This window comes from Pseudorca crassidens, chromosome 1, assembly GCF_039906515.1.
Source record: "Pseudorca crassidens isolate mPseCra1 chromosome 1, mPseCra1.hap1, whole genome shotgun sequence".
Lineage (NCBI taxonomy): Eukaryota > Metazoa > Chordata > Mammalia > Artiodactyla > Delphinidae > Pseudorca > Pseudorca crassidens.
In genome coordinates, this window is record NC_090296.1 from 187801601 (window position 1) to 187825736 (window position 24136).

Here is a 24136-nt window from a genome sequence, read left to right on the forward strand (position 1 = left end):
ACTGAGCTCAGCAAAGTAGCAAGATATAAGGTCAACACATAAAAGTCAGTTGTATTTCTATAAACAATGAATGCTCTAAAAAGGAAATTACAAAAACAATTCCATTCACAATAGCATCAAATATACTTAAGAATGAACTTAACCAAGGAGGTGAAAGACTTGTATAATGAAAATTGTAATACGTTGCTGAAAGAAATTAAAGAAGACAAAAATAGATGGAAACACATCCCATGTTCATGGATTGGAAGACTTAATATAGTTAAAATGTCAGTACTACTCAAACCAATCTACAGATTCAATGCAATCACTAGCAAAATCCCAATGATCTTTTTTTGCAGAAATAGAAGAACCTATCCTAAATTCATGTGGAATCTCAAGGGACTCCGAATAGCCAAAACGATCTTGAAAAAGAAGAACGAGACTGGTGGATTCAACACTTTCTGATTTTAAAACTTCCTAAGATCATGTATAAACATTAGCTCAAAATGGATCAAAGACCTAAATTTAAGACCTAAAACAATAGAACTCTTGCAAGAAAAAACAGGATAAAACCTTTAGAACATTGGATTTGGCAGTGATTTCTTGGATATGACACCAAAGGCACAGGTAACAAAAGAAAAAATAGACACACTGGACACTTCATGAAAATTGAAAAATTTTGTATATCAAAAGGCACTATCGGGCTTCCCTGGTGGTGCAGTGGTTGAGAGTCCGCCTGCCGATGCAGGGGACACGGGTTCGTGGCCTGGTCCGGGAAGATCCCACATGCCGCGGAGCAGCTGGGCCCGTGAGCCATGGCTGCTGAGCCTGCGCGTCCTTGCCTGTGCTCCACAACGGGAGAGGCCACAACAGTGAGAGGCCCGCGTACCGCAAAAACAAAAACAAAAACAAAAGGCACTATCAATAAAGTAAAAAGGCAACCCATAGAAGAAAATATTTGTGAATCCTATATCTGATATGGGATTAATATCCAGAATATATAGGAAATTCCTAAAACTCAACAACAAAATCAAACAATCCAATTTAAAAAATGGGCAAAGGGCATTTCTCCACAGAAGATATACAAATGGCTAATAAGCACAAGAAAAGATACTTAACATCACTAATCAGTAGGGAAATGCAAACCAAACTAAAATGAGGTGCCACTTCACACCTATTGGTATGACTACTACCAAAAAACAGAAAACAACAAGTGTTGGCAAGGATGCAGAGAAATTGGGACACTTGTACAGCATTGGTGGAATGTAAAATAGTATAGCTGCTGTGGAAAAGAGTATGACATTTCCTCAAAAACTTAAAAACAGAATTACCATATGATTCAGCAAATCTACTTTTGGATATATACCCAAAAGAATTGAAAGCAGGGTCTCGAAGAGATATTTGTATACCTATGTTCACAGCAGCCTTATTCACGACAGCTAGAATGCGGAAGCAACCCAAGCGTCCCATCAACAGAAGAAAGGATAAGCAAAATGTGGTATATACAGACAGTGGAGTATTATTCAGCCTTAAAAAGGAAGGAAATTCTGCATAAATGAGAATTTATCATAATACAGTTGACCCTTGAACAACATGGGTTTGAACTGTGTGGGTGTACTTACACGTGGATTCTTTTCAATAATAAACACTGTGGTACTACACGATCTGTGCTTGGTTGACTCTGAGGATATGGAACCATGGATATGGAGGAACCAAACAGACAGAGGACTAACGATAAGGTATATGCAGATTTTCAACTGTGTGGAGGATCAGCGCCCCTAGCCCCTTCATGGTTCAAGGGTCAACTGTACTATTCTTTATTTTATATCTGTCCTAAGGTAATAAGGAAAAAAGAAATGACGCCTATACAGATATGTGAAAAAAAGTTTAAAGTGAGTTTTCAAAAATATCTGTATATAAAATTCAAAAATTTTTCTTTAATGAAAGTTAGCTTTTCTACAATGCTCCCAAATTCCGTGTTTGTGAAAAAGCTTGAAAAAATTATCATTTTTTTCTGTGTTGCCAACAGGATAAAAATCACTGTAAGCAGTAAAATTGATATTGCTCTGATATTTTATAGTTTCATATATTTTACCAAATTTCTCTAATTTAAAATTTCATAAAAGAATCTTCTTCTTCTTGGACATTTATAGGCTCATTTATTTTGAGTTGAAGACAGCTCTACTTACATAAACTTATTGCTTAATAAATTATGTAACCTTACAAATAGAAACATTAGAATTCACAAAATAGAGAAAGCCAAAAAGAAAAAGTAATATCCATTTTAGTGAAATACACATAGTAAATTATGGGATAAAGCACATAGAACAGCAGTTTTTAAAAGTTGGATGTCAGGAAGAAGGCTATTCTCTTCAACAATCCTTAGTGACACAATTTATAAGTTGTCTCCTTGATTTTATGTTATCTTCTTAATTTTTCTTCCTCCAAATGTAAACCTCTCAGCCTATATATAACACTATGGATACTGAAAATATTTATAGCTGTGAATGGCTGCATATGACATAGGCTACCAGAAAATATATGTAATTTTTGGATCTCTGGAATAATATGTAGAAAATACTTCAGAGTACTAAAAAGGCTTACACCACTATTTCCAATTCAAAATACTTTACAGTTTTTAACCTTGTATTCCTTGTATTACGCAGTGTAGAAAAAAATGTGAAGTTCTGAGTGTTGACTTTATTTTTCAGGGCCCAGAAATGAATGTTTATCTGAAACTAGTACATAATAATAATGAATTATGCTATCAAACTGGAAAACCTAACATCAAATTTTAATCAGGTTACATGGAAACCCTGACGCTGGTGAAAAAAAATTTTTTTTTTCTCTATGTAAGTAAATAATACAATTATTCTTTAAACATTGCCTAAGCGTTTTGGTAAAGACTATTTTTATACTCTTCATAGTATTTTACTCTTTGAAAAAAACTTATGATTTAATTTCTATGTTTTCCGTGTTTTTTTTCTATGTTAAAATGACTATATTTTTTAAAATCCACCATTACTTATTAGCAATATAAATAATTTTGTGCTTTTCGAGGACACCAATGTCATGTTCCAGCTGCTTCATCTCTTCTTCCAGCTTCTGCTTGCGAATCTTCTTTGGTATGGAGTCGATGAAGACCGAGAGGGACTGAAACTTCTTATGTACTTCTTCCCAGTTCTTTTTCAGCCCCTGCAAATGGTAAAGAAAACTGTACATAGCAAAGTAAACTGCAGAAGCAGAGTAAATCGCAAAGAAAATTGCACTGGGAAGGAAAAATGTAAACAGGTAAAGAAAGCCGACAAAAATAACTAAAAAATGATATGTGTTTATCAAGTTCTTGGCCACAGTAACAAAAAATACTGTACAGAGGCCAAACCCTGTCCTTGATTGTGTGCTCAATTCCCACTGGGAGTATTTATTTTCTTTGTTTTTAATGTTACTGTACTTGTTTTTACCATCAAATACGTGTATGCAGAGTTATGAGTAGTATGAAACTAAGCTCATAGCAAATGCTTTGGTAAAAACAACTTAGAGTTGATGTCCCAAGCAAAAAAACAATTTTGAACAGGAAATTATTTCTTATAAAAATTTTCATTTTTTTTTCTTTAGAAAAAAAATATCCTCATTCTTCAACAGAGAAATCACATCAAAACACTTGATTCTGACTTACATGGCCATGTTTTCTTATATCTGACTAAATGGAATTGTATAAAATGCCAAAATTCAATTTTTTATTTTATTTTTTTTGCGTTACGCGGGCCTCTCACTGTTGTGGCCTCTCCCGTTACGGAAGACAGGCTCCAGACGCGCAGGCTCAGCGGCCATGGCTCACGGGCCCAGCCGCTCCGCGGCATGTGGGATCCTCGCGGACCGGGGCACGAACCCGTGTCCACTGCATCGGCAGGTGGACTCTCAACCACTGCGCCACCAGGGAAGCCCCAAAATTCAATTTAACAAGAGATGATCTTTTATGTGTTTTCAGTATTAGAAAGAATTCTTCCTCCATATAGTTAATGGATCTATACTTCCCATTAATTTATTCTAGAAATGACTGAAATATCATTACATGTAACACATATGCTAATTCAATAATGTAAGTTAACGTTTTATGTTCTCAGAAACCAACAAATTCAAAATTAGGAATCTCTTAGGAGCAATAAAGGTTATTTCCATCTCTGCACAGTTATCATTTCTTATCACAATGCACTAGCGGCTCCATTGACAAAATGGTCTTAAACTAATTGAACTCATCCAATGAAATTTTATAAATTGACACTTTCTGTTATTCACTATGGGTGCACAAATCATTTTATTTACACAAAAATGAAAAGTAAAACTGAAAGTAACATTTAAAATATTGCCTGGAAATTATGATCCCTGACACACAGATGGAAAAACATATCCCACGCAAATGAAGACCAAAAGAAAGCTGGGGTAGCTATACTTATGACTGAAAAACTGACTTTGAAACAAAGACTGTAATAAGGGACAAAGGGCATGACATAATGATAAAGTGGTTGATACAATAAGAGGATATAACATTTATAAATATTTATGTACCCAACATAGGAGCATCAAAATATGAATGCAAATATTAACAAATTGAAAGAAAAAACCAGACAGCAATACTATAATAGTAGGGGACTTTAATATTCCACTTACATCAATGGATAGATCATCCAGACAGAAAATCAGTAAGAAAACATCAACTTTAAATGACAGGTTAGATCAGATGGACTTCACAGATATGTATAAAACTTCCCATCCAAAAGCAACAAATACACATTCTTCTCAAGTGTACACAGAACATTCTCCAGCACAGATCATATGTTAGGCTACAAATCAAGTCTTAATAAATTTAAGAGGACTGAAATCATATCAAACATATTTTCTGACCACAATGGTATGAAACTAGAAATAGACCATAGTCTATTAAGTATGCAATAGCATTATGTTTAAAAAAACAAATATCTTAATAATAAAAATACTTTACTGCTAAAAAATGCTAACCATCATCTGGCAGTGCAGGGTTTCCACAAATCTTCAATTTGTAAAAATCTCAGTATCTGTGAAGCACAGTAAAATGAAGTGCAATAAAACAAGGTATGCCTGTACCCTAATCAAGTGGGATTTATTCCAGGGAGGCAAGGCTGGTTCAGTATTCGCAAATCAGTCAATGTGATACACTACATGAATAAAATAAAGGATAAAAATCATATGATCACCTCAATTGATGCAAAAAAGCATGACAAAATTCAACCTCCATTTATGATAAAAAAAAAAAAAAACTTTCAACAAAATGCATACAGAGGGAACATACCTCAACATAATAAAGGCCAAATACGACAAGCCCACAGCTAACATCATACTCAATGGTGAAAAGCTAAAAGCTTTTCCTCTAAGATCAGGAACAAGACAAAGATGCCCACTCTGGCCACTTTTATTCAACATAGTATTGGAAGTCCTAGCCAGAGCTCAGGAGTAGCATAATTTAAAATTATTGATTAAAAGAAAAAGAAAGAAAATATGGTCCTTGAAAATCATGGCCATACATTTAGATTTATGAGAGAATTAGAAGTGTCTTATATAACAATACCTTCATAATAAGCCCTCATAGTACAAATTTAATCTTGTAAACTTTTCAGGGAGAAAACGGTTTATCTCCATGCTCAGGTAAAAATGACTACAAGTTTGGACACACTTTATAGAAAAGATTTGTTGAGAAAAAAGGCCACAAATGTTGAGCATTTCTTGAGCGAGATTATATCAAGGATTTGGGAAAGGGAAAAGGCAGAAGCGTCTTCTACATTTTAAAAAGAGAGGGATGGGCTAACACAGTTCTTAATAGTGTATGAGAAGTATTCCAACAAGAAGTCCTCAAAAGAATTCTGTTTTTCTATAGGCTTTCATTATGAAATGGGAAATATGTTTCCACAGTGCTCCACAGGGTTGCCTATTGCAGAGAAGAAATCTATGTATTTATACACTTTGAAATATCAAAGGTTTTTCATAGCTCCTTGGGTGATCTTTCCCTATTCCTTGTGGTCACAGCAGCTACACGTTTTGCAGTATTTCTTTTTAAAGGATAGTTTTCTTTATCTTCCAGTGTGTACAATAACATTTGGATCAAAGTCCACCTCTAGGGATGGGAACTAAATGTGATGGATATTTCATATTATACCAAAATAGCCTCTTAACGGCTTTGTGGTTATTTCATCTAAAAAAAATCTTTTATCCACTGCAGCGATACTGATTTTCCCTTATCTTTATTTCTTCATTTTTCTCTCTTCTAGTTTAATACTGAAATAATATTGTTAATTTTGGAAAAATTTTCACATAGGGAGAAGCGGTCATAAAATAATAGGAAGTGTGTTCAGGTCCATGCTCCTCTGCTGCCACCCCCATCCATTCTCCACCTCTGGCTCTGCGCTGTGACTAGGGGCTGGGCGGTGGTGGGGCTGAGGTATTTATTCCTATGGGCTGCTCCTCCCCCAGCACTGTTCCCTCCAGCCTCTGCCTGAATTCAGCTAAGGAAGACACCGGTGGGAGGATAGCAAGCTTGGGGCATTTCTTCCCCCACCCTGGACGTCACCTGGACATGACTGGCCCTTGCATCTGTGACTACAGTGCCTGTCGGAGCCCCTCTTCCAGGCTCCAGCTCCCACCCGGCTCTGGTAATGCTGTTTCCTGCCCCTGCCCTTCCAGCCCAGGGTGGTGATGATTCCTGCTGTCCCTAGTCCTGGGTGCCTCAGTGTTCCTTGTTGGTTCCCTTAGCCCTGCTTCACCTCTGTAAATAGTTCCTTTGTAGATTCTCTTCAGAATCCCAGCCTAGTATGCCTTCTATCCCCTGCTGGATCCCGGGCGGGAAGAGCCTCCCTCTGTTACCTCTTATGCACGTGCTTATCACGTGGTAGGAAAACACAGGCCTGGGAACTGGTCAATGTGAGTTTTAGTCCCTCTTCAGCTACTTGATAATGTTGTGACCAGGGGCAAATGTAAACCAACCTCCAAGTTCACTGACAGTAAGGACCACATTTGTTTTGCTCACAACAGTATATCCCCCAGGCTGGGTACAGTGAGTGGAACATGGTAGATTAGCTGTTCAGTAGATGAACGGAGGGATGAATGAACAAATGTGTCCACTTAATACTGATATATTTGCATTTTATATCCTTATCTGTGAAATGAGAAGTTTGGAATAATTAGACCAGATGAGCCCTTCCTGGATAATGAGACTATCATTTTATGAAGAATGAGCAGAATGTGCCCTACTCAGGGACATATGACCATACTGTCATAGAACTACATGCAACTCTTAACCAGGGAAGGGAGCAGGGTTCAGGGCTTGTCAGGAACAGAGCTCGTGGCTTTGTTACCATGGCAGCTACACTACCCAGCTAATAAGGCATCCAAGGGAGGGTCAGCTATTGTCTATCAAAGTGTCTACAAAGCAACTCTGTAGTAACCACATCAGGAAGCTGAGGGCTGCTGACCCACTAAAGAGGTGCCGAGGGAAGAGCCTTTTCCTTCCCAGGGTAGTTCTTCCTTTCTTTTCCTATTTTTCTTAGATGTAAAAACCTGGCTTTCACAAAAACATGTATGTTTTAAGAATGGCAGAATCTGATGGAGGGAGGGAAGGAGGGAGGGAGAGAGGGAGGGAGGGAACCAAAGAACAGTGCTCTTCCTGAGAATGACGGGCCGAGTCCCACTTCCACGTGTGCCAGCCTTCTTGCCTGCCTGTCTCCCTTCCTTCTCTCCAGCGCACCATTATTAATCACCTGTGTTTACACTGGGCACTAGGTTAGGCACTGCAGAGATTGCTGGCAACAAAGAGACAGGGTCACTGCCCTCGGGTCACTCCTGCTGTCTGGGATATCCTCTTACTCTGCAGTTTAAGGCGCAGCTAAAGACCTACCTACATCCTGCACTGGATGTTCGTGCCTGCGAACCTTATAAAACATATGATCTGTACACACACACATCTTTCTATATGTACATAGATACACAGCACCTCTTATCAATTAAATTACAACATTATCCAGAGCAGAAATTTTATTTTATGCCCCTTGGGGCTTAGCATGATACTCTATGCAGAACAGACATTTAATAAATGTTTATTGATGATTGGGATGACACTGATAAAATGCTAAGATTTTATAACAGCATATGAATCCATTTTTCAATAGAAATTAATGTTGTAAAAAGTTTTTTTTTCTCTGTTTTGAAAAGGTCACTAGAAATGACTTTGTAGAAAGCTTTCAAAGTAACAAAACAAAGAATAAAGTACTATTTTTACCTCTATAAGAGAGCACAACTATAGAACGGTGTCAGTAGGTGCTTAACAAATACTCGCTAAAGATGATGGAGCAACGGTGCTCACACCCCCCAATATTTTAAATGCTTCAGATAGAAGTCTTGCGTTAAAAACTCCAGTGTAAGTGTCTTTAAGTCTGTTTTATTCCAAATAAAGAAAACATATGTAAAGCCTAACACCTGGTTATTTTAAAATCTGGACACTTGCTTATAAGAAAGAAAAAAAAAGTTGGTCTAGGGACAGTTTCAATTATTCTAGAGCTCCACCTAGTGAAAAGTATCTACCTTATGGATATTATTTTTGAAAAATTCAGGGGCATGGGAATGAAAATCAAAATGCTTTTTTACTTTATTTATGCACATTCATTGAAGGAGAAGCTTAGCTTGCTTATGACACTACTTCAGGAAGAAACAGAAGCTCACCTAGTTGGAAACAAATTATTATTCAACAGTCCCTATATAACAACTTTTTGCTCTCCCCAAAGAGCCAGCTTTGTTGCACGCAGATGTCACTATAATCAAAAGAGAGTGTTCTGATTTCAAAATCAAAGTGCGGGCCTTAATAATCACTGATGGTGGACCTTTCTTTCAGAGATGTTTTAAAGAGTTACACATGAATGTAAACTAAAGACGCTTACCTGCAGAACTGCCTCCCTTTCTTCATCAGATAGCCTTTTCATAGCTGCTTCCCTGAGGTTTTCCTGGATATAGTTATCATATTCTTCCTGGGCTTTCTTCACTTCTTCATTTCGCTTACGTATGTAATCAGGCGTGACACCATAACCCTTGTAAGGATTTTTCAGGAAAAAAAAAAAAATCAAAATCCTGAAAGTAATCTTATATATGTGTACATACCAACCAATGATTAGGAGCAAAAGAAACGTTACAGACTTAAAGCCTTTGCTCAAAACACTGCAAGTTAACAAAAGTCAGTGGTTTTTTTTCTTTTTCTTATTTGGAACTAGTTGATTCTGGTCATTTAAAACCCTCTGTGCTGTTATCATGGCTGTTTGTTTTCCCTCTTTTGAATGTTCCCAGTGCCTGTTCTTGGCTGATGGCTTGGCCCTTACTTTACCCTGAAGAACTGGATTTTCTTTATTTCTTTTAGGTGCTTCAGATTTTACTTTGAAATACCTCAAATATCTTAAGGTCTCTTGTGCATTATCTCGTAAAAAGAAAAAAAAAAGGAAGATAAATGCTTCCAATACATTGTAAGAACAAACTCTTAAAGATGCTAGGCACATCTGCTTTAAGAAAAAATTGACGTGGGTCCCTTAGGTTGTTTTTGGAACAACAAAATACAATCTTAGGCTCCTGGGCTGCTTACAAGGACTGACAGTGAAGCAATCAGCTATGATTCTTTCAAGTTAGTGAATGTGTCGATACCACTGTGTAGAGAAACAGAACTACTCCCTGTTCATTCTTCAAAGCATTATTTGAGGATGTACTTGGTGCTAGCTACACTAGTGAATAAGAAAGGAAAAGTTTCTGTCCTCATGGAATGTGCATTCTGTAGTGAGAGAAACTCACCAAAAATAGAGTATGAAATAATATATATAAGTGCTCCACAGTAAAATACAGTAAGAAAAAAGAAAGTCATGAGAGCTATTTGAGATAAATAAAGATGTCAGAGAAGACCAGAGGGCAGACAGCAGAAGCAAGAAGAACTACAATCCTGCAGTCTGTAGAACAAAAACCACATTCACAGAAAGAGAGACAAGATGAAAAGGCAGAGAGCTATGTACCAGATGAAGGAACAAGACAAAACCCCAGAAAAACAACTAAATGAAGTGGAGATAGGCAACCTTCCAGAAAAACAATTCAGAATAATGAGAGTGAAGATGATCCAGGACCTCGGACAAAGAATGGAGGCAAAGATGGAGAAGATGCAATAAATGTTTAACAAAGACCTAGAAGAATTAAAGAACAAACACCCAGAAGAATTAAAGAAGAAAAAAGATATGAACAATACAATAACTGAAATGAAAAATACACTAGAAGGAATCAATAGCAGAATAACTGAGGCAGAAGAACGGATAAGTGACCTGGAAGACAGAATGATGTAATTCACTGCCATGGAACAGAATAAAGAAAAAAGAATGAAAATAAATGAAGACAGCCGAAGAGACCTCTGGGACAACATTAAATGCAACAACATTTGCATTATAGGGGTCCCAGAAGGAGAAGAGATAGAGAAAGGACCCGAGAAAATATTGGAAGAGATTATAGTCAAAAACTTCCCTAACATGGGAAAGGAAATAGCCACCCAAGCCTAGGAAGTGCAGAGAGTCCCAGGCAGGATAAACCCAAGGAGAAACACACAGTAATCAAATTGACAAAAATTAAAGACAAAGAAAAATTATTGAAAGCAGCAAGGGAAAAATGACAAATATACAAAGGAACTCCCATCAGGTTAACAGCTGATTTCTCAGCAGAAACTCTATAAGCCAGAAGGAGTGGCATGATATATTTAAAGTGATGAAAGGGAAGAACCTACAACCAAGATTAGTCAACCCGGCAAGTATCTCATTCAGATTTGATGGAGAAATCAAAAGCTTTACAGACAAGCAAAAGCTAAGAGAATTCAGCACCACCAAACCAGTCCTAAAACAAATGCTAAAGGAACTTCTCTAAGTGGGAAACACAAGAAAAGAAAACGACCTACAAAAACAAATGCATCACAGTTAAGAAAATGGTAATAGGAACATACATATGGATAATTACCTTAAACATGAATGGATTAAATCCTCCAACCAAAAGACACAGGCTTGCTGAATGGATACAAACACAAGACCCATATATATGCTGTCTACAAGAGACCCATATCAGACCTAGGGACACATAAAGACTGAAAATGAGGGGATGGAAAAAGATATTCCACGCAAATGTAAATCAAAAGAAAGCTGGAGTAACAATACTCATATAAGATAAAACAGACTTTAAAATAAAGAATGTTACAAGAAACAAGGAAGGACACTAAATAATGATCAAGGGATCATTCCAAGAAAAAGATATAACAAATATAAATATATATGCACCCAACATAGGAGCACCTCAATATATAAGGCAACCGCTAACAGCTATAAAAGAGGAAATCGACAGTAACACAGTAATAGTGGGAGACTTTAACACCTCACTTACACCAATGGACAGATCATCCAAAGAGAAAATTAATAAGGAAACACAAGCTTTAAATGACACAATAAACCAGATAGAATTAATTGATATTTATAGGACATTCCATCCAAAAATAGAAGATTACACTTTCTTCTCAAGTGCACATGGAACATTCTCCAGGATAGATCACATCTTGGGTCACAAATCAAGCCTCAGTAAAGTTAAGAACATTGAAATCATATCAAGCATCTTTTCTGACCACAACGCTGTGAGATTAGAAATCAACTACAGGGAATAAAACCATAAAAAACACAAACACATGGAGGCTAAACAATACATTACTAAATAACCAAGAAATCAAAGAGGAAATCAAAAAATACGTAGAAACAAATGACAATGAAAACACGACAATACAAAACCTATGGGATGCAGCAAAAGCAGTTCTAAGAGGGAAGTTTACAGCAATACAAGCTTACCTCAAGAAACAAGAAAAATCTCAAATAAACCATCTAACCTTACACCTAAAGGAAATAGAGAAAGAAGAACAAACAAAACTCAAAGTTAGTAGAAGGAAAGAAATCATAAAGAGCAGAAATAAATGAAATAGAAACAAAGAAAACAATAGCAAAGATCAATAAAAATAAAAGCTGGTTCTTTGAGAAGATAAACAAAATTGATAAACCATTGGACAGACTCATCAAGAAAAAGAGGGAAAGGACTCAAATCAATAAAATTAGAAATGAAAAAGGAGAATTTACAACAGACACGGCAGAAATACAAAGCATCCTAAGAGATGACTACAAGCAACTCTATGCCAATAAAATGGACAATCTGGAAGAAATGGACAAAGTCTTAGAAAGGTATAACCTTCCAAGACTGAACCAGGAAGAAATAGAAAATATGAACAGACCAATCACAAGTAATGAAATTGAAACTGTGATTAAAAATCTTCCAACAAACAAAAGTCCAGGACCAGATGGCTTCACAGGCGAATTCTATCAAACAATTAGAGAAGAGCTAACACCCATGCTTCTCAAACTCTTCCAAAAAATTGAAGAGGAAGGAACACCCTCAAACTCATTCTATGAGGCCACCATCACCCTGATACCAAAACCAGACAAAGATACTACAAAAAAAGAAAACTACAGACCAATATCACTGATGAATATAGTCAATAAAATACTAGCAAACAAAATCCAACAATACATTAAAAGGATCATACACCATGATCAAATAGGGTTTATCCAGGGATGCAAGGATTCTTCAATATATGCAAATCAATCAATGTGATACACCATATTAACAAACTGAAGAATAAAAACCATATGATCTTCTCAATAGATGCAGAAAAAGCTTTTGACAAATTCAACACCCATTTATGACAAAAACTCTCCAGAAAGTGGGCATAGAGGGAACCTACCTCAACATAATAAAGGCCATATAAGACAAACCCACAGCAAATATCAGTCTCAATGGTAAAAAACTGAAAGCATTTCCTCTAAGATCATGAACAAGACAAGGATGTCCACTCTTGCCACTATTATTCAACATAGTTTTGGAATTCCTAGCCACGGCAATCAGAGAAGAAAAATAAAAGGAATACAAATTGGAAAAGAAGAAGTAAAACTGTCACTGTTTGCAGATGTCATGACACTATACATAGAGAATCCTAAAAATGCCACCAGAAAACTACTAGAGCTAATCAATGAATTTGGTAAAGTTGTAAATAATTACATAATTAATGCACAGAAATCTCTTGCATTCTTATACACTAATGATGAAAAACCTGAAAGAGAAATTAAAGAAACACTCCCATTTACCACTGCAACAAAAAGAATAAAATACCTAGGAATAAACCTACCAAGGGAGACAAAAGACCTGTATGCAGAAAACTATAAGAAACTGATGAAAGAAATTAAAGATGATACAAACAGATGGAGAGATATACCATGTTCTTGGATTGGAAGAATCACTATTGTGAAAATGAGTATACTAACCAAAGCAATCTACAGATTCAATGCAATCCCTATCAAATTCCCAATGGCATTTTTTACAGAACTAGAACAAAAAAATCTTAAAATTTGTATGGAGACACAAAAGACCCCGAATAGCCAAAGCAGTCTTGAGGGAAAAAAACGGAGCTGGAGGAATCAGACTCCTTGACTTCAGACTATACTACAGAGCTACAGTAATCAAGACAATATGGTACTGGCACAAAAACAGAAATATAGATCAATGCAACAGGATAGAAAGCCCAGAGATAAACCCACGCACATATGGTCACCTTATCTTTGATAAAGGAGGCAAGAATATACAGTGGAGAAAAGACAGCCTCTTCAATAAGTGGTGCTGGGAAAACTGGACAGCTACATGTAAAAGAATGAAATTAGAACACTCCCTAACACCATACACAAAAATAAACTCAAAATGGATTAGAGACCTAAATGTAAGACTGGACACTATAAAACTCTTAGAGGAAAACATAGGAAGAACACTCTTTGACATAAACCACAGCAAGATCTTTTTTGATCCACTTCCTAGAGTAATGGAAATAAAAACAAAATACACAAACGGGACCTAATGAAACTGAAAAGCTTTTGCACAGCAAAGGAAACCATAAACAAGATGAAAAGACAACCCTCAGAATGGGAGAAAATATTTGCAAATGAATCACTGGACAAAGGATTAATCTCCAAAATATATAAACAGCTCATGCAGCTCAATATTAATGAAACAAAAAACCCAATCAAAAAATGGGTAGAAGACCTAAATAGACATTTCTCCAAAGAGGACATACAGATGGCCAAGAAGCACATTAAAAAACTGCTCAACATCACTAATTATTAGAGAAATGCAAATCAAAATTACAATGAGGTATCACCTCACACCAGTTAGAATGGGCATCATCAGAAAATCTGCAAACAACAAGTGCTGGAGAGGGTGTGGAGAAAAGGGAACCCTCTTGCACTGTTGGTGGGAATGTAAATTGATACAGCCACTATGGAGAACAGTATGGAGGTTCCTTAAAAATCTAAAAATAGAATTACCATATGACCCAGCAATCCAACTACTGGCATATACCCAGAGAAAACCATAATTCAAAAGGACCAATGCACCCCAATGTTCACTGCAGCACTATTTACAATAGCCAGGACATGGAAGCAACCTAAATGCCCATCGACAGACGAATGGATAAAGAAGATGTGGTACATATATGCAATGGAATATTACTCAGCCATAAAAAGGAACGATATTAGGTCATTTGTAGAGACGTGGATGGGTCTAGAGACTGTCACACAGAGTGAAGTAAGTCAGAAAGAGAAAAACAAATATCGTATATTAACGCATATAGGTGGAACCTAGAAAAATGGTACAGATGAACCAGTTTGCAGGGCAGAAACAGAGACAGAGATGTAGAGAACAAACATATGGACACCAAGCGGGGAAAGTGGAGGGGGGTGGTGCTGGTGGGATGAATTGGGAGATTGAGATTGACATGTATACACTAATATGTATAAAATGGATAACTAATAAAAACCTGATGTATAAAAAAATAAATTTAAGTTAAAAAAAAAGATGTCAGGGAAGACCTCTCTGAGGAAGTAGCTGTTGTGAGATATGAGTCATTAAAACTATTCACAAATATTCTGGTTCTTCTCCTTCTAGGCACTTGGTATGACAATATTTTCCTGCTCCCCTTCAAGTAAGATGCAGCCTGTGACCTGAATTTCCCCGTGTGAGTAGAAGTAATGTCCTTTTTGGGTAGAAGGCTCATGAATTAATGGTTGACTTGTCATGTTCTTTTTCTCTCTGGTATGGTGATGGGTGATGTTTTGGTTTGCCTGGGTCCTGGAGTCAGGACAAGAAGCAGAGCTCCCAACAATCCTCAATGCACAGGTAGCACAAGCAACCAATAAAACCTAGTTGCTTTTAGTTACTGCAACTTGGGGGTTGTTAACCACAGCACAACCTAACCTAATCCTGACAATAAGGGATAGAAATCCTAGCTACAAATGTGTTCTGGAAAGTTGCAAAGCACTATACAAATAGACTAAGAGCTCAGTATTCTGGTAAGTTAGTTTCACGGTAACCAGTTCAATCCATTTCAGGATTTCAGTGTTTCAGGAAACACTGAGGGCAACACCTCATTTCAGCTTAGTACAATCACTGAGGTTCCCAATGATGATTGTGTCATCACAAGTGATTAAATTATATTTGGCACACTCTGTGTAGGAAAAGGAATTACGTCACAAATGGGTAAAAGCTGCAGTGATCTGAAATATTCCCATGTGCTGGATCATTGAGGGTAATGCATAGTATTAATATTAATAATTGCATATATTATAATATCCGCTCTTTACTGAACTTCTGTTAGGTACCAGGTATTGTGTCAAGTGCTGAATATATTTTATATCATTCAATCTTCACCATGCTGTGATAAATCTAATAACTTGTTAAAAATCACAGAGTTAAGTAAGTGGCAGAGTTAGAATTTGAAACGCTTGTCTTCCTATCATTGCTATGTAACTCAGGCAAACATCCATGCTTCAGTTTGCTTACACAAAATATTCTCATGGCACAAATGGGCATGTAATACTTTATTTGGAACTAAAACATGAGGTTCATTCACTTTTAAAAAATGGCCTCACCTTTAAAAGGACTTACTATCTCACTTACCAATAACAGATTTTTTTAGCTTAACTCAGATAAGTAGAAAGTAAGTTGAGTTAGTCCTTCGTAAGCCCTGACTGGTTAGCCATCGAGAGTACACTAGGCGCAGGGAATTTGCGTGGCTTCGTAGACAAGCACACGTAGACTAACCTCGTATTTTTCTGTCTCTGTGATGGAGACTCTCAGTTTCCTGTTCAAGGCAGAAAATGTATTGAAGTGGACAGCTTAGGCGGAAGGCAGCCAGTGTGGCGGTTTGTGGCATGACCATCAAAGGAGAAGGGTTTTTACGTGACGGTGGAGAAAGGATGGATTGGAAATGGCTTTAAAGAGCCAGGAGAATGAAGTTTCTGCTTTTCCACACCCTGTGGGACAAGGACCCTGAAGAGCCTCCAGGGGCCGTATTAGGAGGACATATCCAGAGAAACTTGAAATCTTTGTAAGCATGAGCTGCCAACTCCCAGATCCCTGCTAAGGTCTTCCAAAGGTGTCTCAGCCAGCCGAGTGACAAGGGTTTCTCAGGGAATAAGTAGTGTTCTCTGACAACAGCCTTGAGGTTCCTGTTTTGATGGTGAACAGTCATTGGATTCACCACGGTAGATCACTGGATGACCTCAGTACAAGCCCCTCTTACATGTTACAAATTCCTCTTTTTCTCTTCTTTTCTTCCTTATTTCCTTTCTTTCTTTTTTGCCCAAGTTATTATTATGCATTATTACTCTTTAGGATTTTGTACTCATATACTATGTGTGTTTCCAGCACTTCTGTGCTCTATAAGTATGCAAAGTAAAATAGGTCTTATAGAAGGTATTTTTCATAAGCTTTTTAAATTTCTATATTTAAACTGCTAAACCCAAGCTTCTATAATTTTCAACAATGAAATTATATGCCTATCTGATAAGCACCTTTTCAGATAGAAATGAAGGTCCTGAAAAGACTAACTATTGTACAGTACTTTCAAGGTCTGCTTTACTCTAAACCAAACACAAATGAGTATATTCACACTGAAATAGTACTGTGAATTATTTACAGTACACTGACGGGATGGATGGCTCTAAAGTTGTTTTCCTCTTCATTTCTCTCATTCTGTTAACAAGATGATGTAAACTAATGACTAAATCTTAGGATCTTCTGAAAGGTTATTCCTTCTAGATTTATAGTAACAACTGTGCTTCTAGTGACAATTCCACCTCACCGAAAATGAGTACCTTTTAGAGAATGTTTGCTATAACTGTTAAATATATTAATAATTGAAATTATGAAAAACAATTATAGTTTCCCTCTACTGAACTATATGTTGTTGTTCATTCCAAATTCTCTGTAATTTCATCACACTAGATTTGGACCAAACACGGACTTCAGAGGAATGAGAACTGGCAATCTAGATAATTTGTCCAGTGAGAGCACTATTTTTTTTAATTCAAGTACAGTTGATTTACAATATTATATTAGTTTTAGGTGTACAACGTAGTGGTTCAAAATTTTTATAGATATAAACTCCATTTAAAGTTATTATAAAATGTTAGCTATATTTCCCTTGTATCTTATTTATTTTATCCGCAGTAATCCGTACCTCTTAATCCCCTACCCCTTTCCAACCCCTTCCCCTTTCCCTCTCCCCACTGGTAGCCATTAGTTTGTCAGTGAGGGCACTATTAGTGATAATACAGACAAACATTATGAATACAATATTTAAATTATCTATCAGGTCTTATTAATATATCACAAGGCTACCTTTTTATTGATGTACTTTGGAACTAGTCCTGAAGTTTCAAGGTCATGCTTGTCTCCAGTTCTTTTGTCAACATAAATTGGCTTAGGTTTTTTAGCCACTCCCATAATGACATTGGCTGCATTTGTATTTATAAATTTTTTTTCACTCTGTATTCCCATGACTGGATGGTCCGTCCTCAATGGCACAGGAGGCTTTCTGGGCTCATTCCATTCAAACTTTTTTTCTGTTAAACATAACATTTCCTTGTTAATATTAAACTATAGATGTGGCTACTCAGTACTATTTATAGCACCCAGCTATTTTACCACTAGTATATTAGAGTTTTATTAATAATATATTCAAATATTTAAGGTAAAAATCAGTAATCATAAATGCAAAAGATTAAATGTGACATAATCAATTAATATGTTGGAGAACAATATAAAAATCTAAGGGAAGAAAATAAACACCCCAAATCATATGCTAGCTAAAACATTTTTATTAGCTATTATAAAAATATTTTCTTATAAAGATTTCAATAACAAATGTTCAGTATGCCCATTGAAAAAAGCCCAAAGAAACATTAAAACTTTTTTCTGAGTACCTTCAATATTATGAATAATTGCCTCTTCAGAGGAAAGTTACTGTAAGATCACCAAGTAAATAAATCAAACTTGATGTATCTGATGTATCCAAGAATCTGGATGTTTTTCACTAAAACTATTATTATTATAAGGTATAAAAATCATGTAATAGCTATGTACCTAACATGCAGCTTAAGAAATGATAAATGACCAATACTGCTGAGGCTTCCTATTCACTCCTCCCTGATTACAGCTCACCTCCTAAAATAACTGCTATCCAAAGTTACTTCTCTCTCTCTACCACATTCTCTTCATTAGCAGCAGATGAAACTGGCCATTTTTACACAGTCTCTTTGACTTGACCATTCCAACTTATCTATTTTGATACAGCCACATCAAAGTGGTTTGTCAAAATGCTAAAATGTAAAATAATTACACTTTACTTCCAAGAACCGAAGGCAACAACTATCTTGACAAAACCTTACTCAAAGGCTTCCCTGGTGGTGCAGTGGTTAAGAATCTGCCTACCAATGCAGGGGACAAGGGTTCCAGCCCTGGTCCTGAGAGATCCCACATGCCACGGAGCAACTAAGCCCGTGAGCCACAACTACTGAGCCTGTGCTCTAGAGCCTGCGAGCCACAACTACTGAGCCCACGCACCACAAGGACTGAAGCCCGCCTGCCTAGAGCCCGCCTGCCTAGAGTCCGTGCTCCACAACGAGAAGCCACCACAATGAGAAGCCCACGCACCACAACAAAGAGTAGCCCCCGCTCGCCGCAACTAGAGAAAGCCTGCGCGCAGCAACAAAGACCCAATGCAGCCAAAAACAAGTAAATTAAATAAATTTAAAAAAACAACAAAAAAAACCACCTTACTCAAATCTTAACCTCATTACAACTACTATGGACTTCGACTTTATTCATTTCTGTACTGTTTGAACTTTTAAATCATTTTATATAACTTTTAGTATCAGAAAAAAACAATACTTATTATTTAAAGTTTATGAACTGGATTAATCTCTTGTTATAGGCTGAATTGTGTCCCCCCACCATATTCATACATTGAAGCCCTAAATGCCAGTACCTCAGAATGGAACTGTAGTTGGACATGCTTTTAAAGAGGGACTTAAGTTAAAATGAGGTCATTAGGGTGAATGCTAATCCAATATGACTGATGTCCTTGTAAAAGGAGGAAATTTGGACACAAACACACACAGAAGGAAGCCATGTGAAGACAGCGATCTATAAGTCAAGGAGAGAGGTCTCAGAAGAAATGAACCCTGGAAACATCCTGATCTTGTTTTTTTGTTTGTTTGTTTCATTTTGTTATTGGTTTTGTTTTCGGTTTTTTTTGGCCATTCTGTGTGGCATGTGGGATCTTAGTTCCCCAATCAGGGATTGAACCCATAACCCCTGCAGTGGAAGCTCAGGGACCACCAGGGAGTTCCCAGTAACACCCTGATTTTGGACTCTAGCTCTCAGAATTGTCACAAAATAAATTTCTGTTTAAGCTACCCCATACTTACTATGGTAGCAGCCCCAGCAAACCAATATACCCCTGATAATTCTACACGCCCCCAGGAAACATTATAAAGGAGGTTTTGAATGTTCACTTATTCATTAATTCATGCAATATATTTTTGTTGAGCAATTACTATGTCCCCAGGTAATGCTCTAGGAACTGCGGGTACAGGAGTGAACAGAAGATACAAAGTCCCCTTTCTCATGGAGTTTATATTATAGTGGGGGATGAAAAAATAAAATATAATATGTAGACTATAATGTATATATTAGCTTGAACTATATGTAAAATTGTTTACTGTTTTTGACCTACAAAAATGGTTATCTTCTTCCTATTTAACATACTACTGAGCTGTTGTGAACATTGTCAGAAATTGAATTAGGGAGTTCTTCCAAAGCCCGGAGCAGAGAATAAGCCTGTTACAACCCAAAGAGCTCCCTTCTACCAGATACACCCATGTCAGGTTGGGTATATCAAGTAAGGTTGGCATAATCAGTTTGCCTAAAAAAACAGAGGCATACATCTTATAGATGATCACGTGGGAAACATTTAGAAGCCGGATTTAATTATGAGTTGAAAGCGCATGCAAAGGACTCCCATAACGATAGCTTTAGAAATGCAATTAAGAGGCAAAACTGAATTCTCAGAAAATGGGGAAACAGTTTGGAAAGACTGATAATTCATTCTTAGTTGAGTAAGTATATTATAAATCTTGGTTGTTTGTGGTTATGCACTGGATGGAGCCTAAAGCCCACCCCCATCTTACCCTTATGTTATATCTATCAATATCTAAACATCATATTCTTTTCATCCGAGGCGTAGGGGTTGGCAATGTGGGGTGGCTCGGAAAATGGGGCGAGGATGTCTCTTTACAAATTATTCGGTGGTAATGTTAATAAGTCTGAAGACCAAATGACTGGGTTTCTTTTTAGGCTATAATAAAATGGCAATATTAACACGGTCTCGTGGTCATGCAGATGTTCTACTACTTAAATTTAGAGAAATCTTCTTGTACCTGGTAGGTAGTTTTCAGTGTGTCTAGCAAATTATTCTGTTCAGAATGGCAGAATATTCACCAAGAGACTGGCAGTAGCCTTGGCCTATATTACCTTTAACTTTGTCTCACTGGACGCGGCTTTTAACGCTCTTGCAATGCCCTGAATTTCTTAATTATTCCTAAGGCCAATGAAATGTTGTGTTTGTTTTGCCTTATAATGTTTATAAGAGAAGAGACAGACTTCTTCCCTTTCTCCTTATTTGAAACTTAGGATTTATACAGTTAGGTTATGTACTATGCTTAACCTTGGAGAGGATTCATGAGGACCCAAGTAATATCATTGGTTCTAAGGCACTTAAAGTATTAAATTCCATTTTAGGACTTTCCAGTGTTCTCAAGTGCTTGTGGGTCACAAAATAACAAGACTCCACTTAAGGGAGCTACAAGAGAGGCTTCTGAAGACATGAATTTCAGCATGAATGTTGTATTTTCAGACTTGCTTCTTCCACCTTTCCCAATAATGCCCTCATCCTCTGTCACGGTATGAGGGTTATGAGAGAGGATTGTGGGACACATAATATTGCCATAGGGAGAAGTAGTTTCATTTTTGGCAAAAGGCACACCCTAGTTGGGCTTGAGATATTGCATTATTTCCTTGATGCCAGAAGATGGGAAGAGGCTTTTTTTGGGCTGTGTTGGGTCTTCATTGCTGTGCGCGCACTTTCTCTAGGTGCGGCGAGTGGGGGCTACTCTTTGTTGCAGTGTGCGGGCTTCTCATTGTGGTGGCTTCTCTCATTGCGGAGCTCAGGCTCTAGGCATGCGGGCTTCAGTAGTTGTGGCATGTGGGCTCAGTAGTTGTGGCTTGTGGGCTCTAGACCACAGGCTCAGTAGTTGTGGCTCACGGGCTTAGTTGCTCCGCGGCATGTGGGATCTTCCCCAACCAGGGCTCAAACCCGTGTCCCTACATTGGCAGGCGGATTCTCAACCACTGCGCCACCAGGGAAGTCACCGAGGCTAACTTTTTAAAATAGATAGATTCATTGCCCTCTTCTCTTTATTATCTGAAAACATCAGGGAAGACATACCCAAGATGGGAAGAAGTTGCTTCCATGAATACCAATAACAATTCCTTTTTCATCCACTCTCCACTTTCCTGATGGCCTTTTCCCCTGATACCCATATTCTCTATGACCACAATTGACTACATAATTTGTGAGGCCCAGTACAAAATGAAAACGTGGGGCTCCTTGATAAAAAATTATTAGGCATTTCAAGATGGCAGAAGCAGAGCATTAAACCAAGTGTGGGATCCTCTGAAGCACGGGGCCCTTTGTGACTGTACAGGTAGCGCGCCCAAGAAACTGGCTCTCATTCATGAAGGCTCCTCCATTACATCTAACTCCTTCATTGTCCTAATGGTCTTAGAGATTGGAGAGAGTTAAAGCCCATACTCAAGGCTAAAGTGAGCCTGATAGTTGCTTCGACAACTGATAGTAATGGTTGTAGTTTTCATCTCTTGCAGAAAAGACCAGACAGGGTTTAGATGGTGAGCTATCTTGCCCACTGAGGTTCAGAACTCTTCTTATGATCATTGTTATTGAAGTCATATAGCTAGTTATGAAGATGGTGGGGCATGTGGTGCTGGAGGTGGGGTTTTATCAGATAGTCCAAGATGTAGTTCAAGATGCTTGCACCATCAAAGGAAAGTCTATTCGGGGGGCAGCTGGCATTCTCCACTCTTTTTTTCTACTACATTGTGGGTTTTTTTAAGAACTTTTATTTAAAATATTTTTTCACTGAAGTATAGTTGATGTATAATACTGATATTATATAAGTTACAGGTGTACAATATAGTGATTTTTAAAGGTCATACTCCATTTATAGTTATTATAAAATATTGGCTATATCCCGTGTTGTACGATATATCCTTGTATCTTATTTTGTACATAATATTGTACCTCTTAACCCCCTGCTTCTGTTTTGCTCCCTCCCTCTTCCCTCTCATCACTGATAACCACTGGTTTGTTCTGTGAGTCTGCTTCTTTTCTGTTATATTCACAAGTTTGTTGTATTTTTTTAGATTCCACACATATGTGATGTCACACATTTCCCTGTCTGACTTATTTCACTTAGCATAATACCCTCCAAGTCCACCCACGTTGCTGCAAATGGCAGTATTTCATTCTTCGTTATGGTTGAGTAGTATTCCATTGTATACATATACCACATCTTCTTTATCTATTAATCTGCTGATGGGCACTTAGGTTGCTTCCATGTCTTGGCAACTGTAAATAATGCTGCTATGAACACTGGGGTGCATCTACTATGTTCTTGACGTCTGCTTTCTCCTAGCCTCTCAAATTCTGTTTAATATGAGGTAAAGTTGCTATCACTGTAAACATTTACTATTCAGACAAAATAATTTTAAATTACCTGCTAACACTTTTAATATTAAAAAGAGTGATAAAACCTACTGGGTGGTAGAGTTTTTTCCTTTGAATGTTTCTTCAGGAAATCCTTTGGAGAAGGTACTTCAAGTTTTGCTGGTCCCATAGTTTTCATTGCAGTTTTAAATTTTTGCTTCTCATCTTTTACAGCTGCCTTAAAAATGGATACATACCTACAATTAAAAGAAAAAGTTGTAGCATTTACATTTCTAGTAAAAATTGTTTAAAGTTTATAAAAAGGATATACATTTCTAATTTATATATATCTATATTCATTTGGAGATAGCCATAAAGCATAATTATCTGAATTATCTGAGTCCATCAGGCTTAGGCAAGCTAGATGGAACCTTTGCCCTAAGAAAAACATGCCAGGATAAAGATGGTCATAGTATTTCCTTATTATCCTTTGAATATCTGTAGCATCTATAGTGATGTCACCTCTCCCATTCCTGATATTGGTAATTTATGTCTTCTCTCTCTCTTTTTTTTTTTTTTTTCTGATAAGTCTAGCTAAGGGCTTATTAATTTTATTGATTTCTTAAAAAACCAGCTTTTCATTGATTTTCTTTAATGTTCACGTTTTCCATTTCAATGATTTCTGCACTGATCTTTACTATTTCTTATTTGGAGTTTAATTTGTTTTTCTTTTACAATTTTTTTTTTTTTTTTAGTTTCTTAAGGTACAAGTTTAGATATTTGACTTTAAACTTTTATACTTATCTAATAGAAGCTATAAAATTAAAAAACACCTTTTTAATTCCCTTCTGATATCTTCTTTGGCTTAGGAGT

The 24136-nt window shown here is 37.0% G+C and overlaps 1 protein-coding gene across 3 annotated transcripts in view; it reads right to left on the reverse strand.

The window, feature by feature from the left end:
- Window positions 1-2245: 2245 nt before the first annotated feature.
- Window positions 2246-24136, reverse strand: part of ENKUR (enkurin, TRPC channel interacting protein) — a 29784-nt gene continuing 7893 nt past the window's right edge. For all 3 annotated transcript variants that reach the window (XM_067703379.1, XM_067703398.1, XM_067703388.1), the window contains exons 2-5: window positions 23375-23520; window positions 17818-18041; window positions 8937-9083; window positions 2246-3174 (exon numbers count right to left, since the gene is read on the reverse strand). In XM_067703379.1, coding sequence (XP_067559480.1) covers window positions 3001-3174; window positions 8937-9083; window positions 17818-18041; window positions 23375-23520 — 691 coding nt within the window. In that variant the 3' untranslated portion in view covers window positions 2246-3000. The remainder of the gene's footprint in view (window positions 3175-8936; window positions 9084-17817; window positions 18042-23374; window positions 23521-24136) is intronic.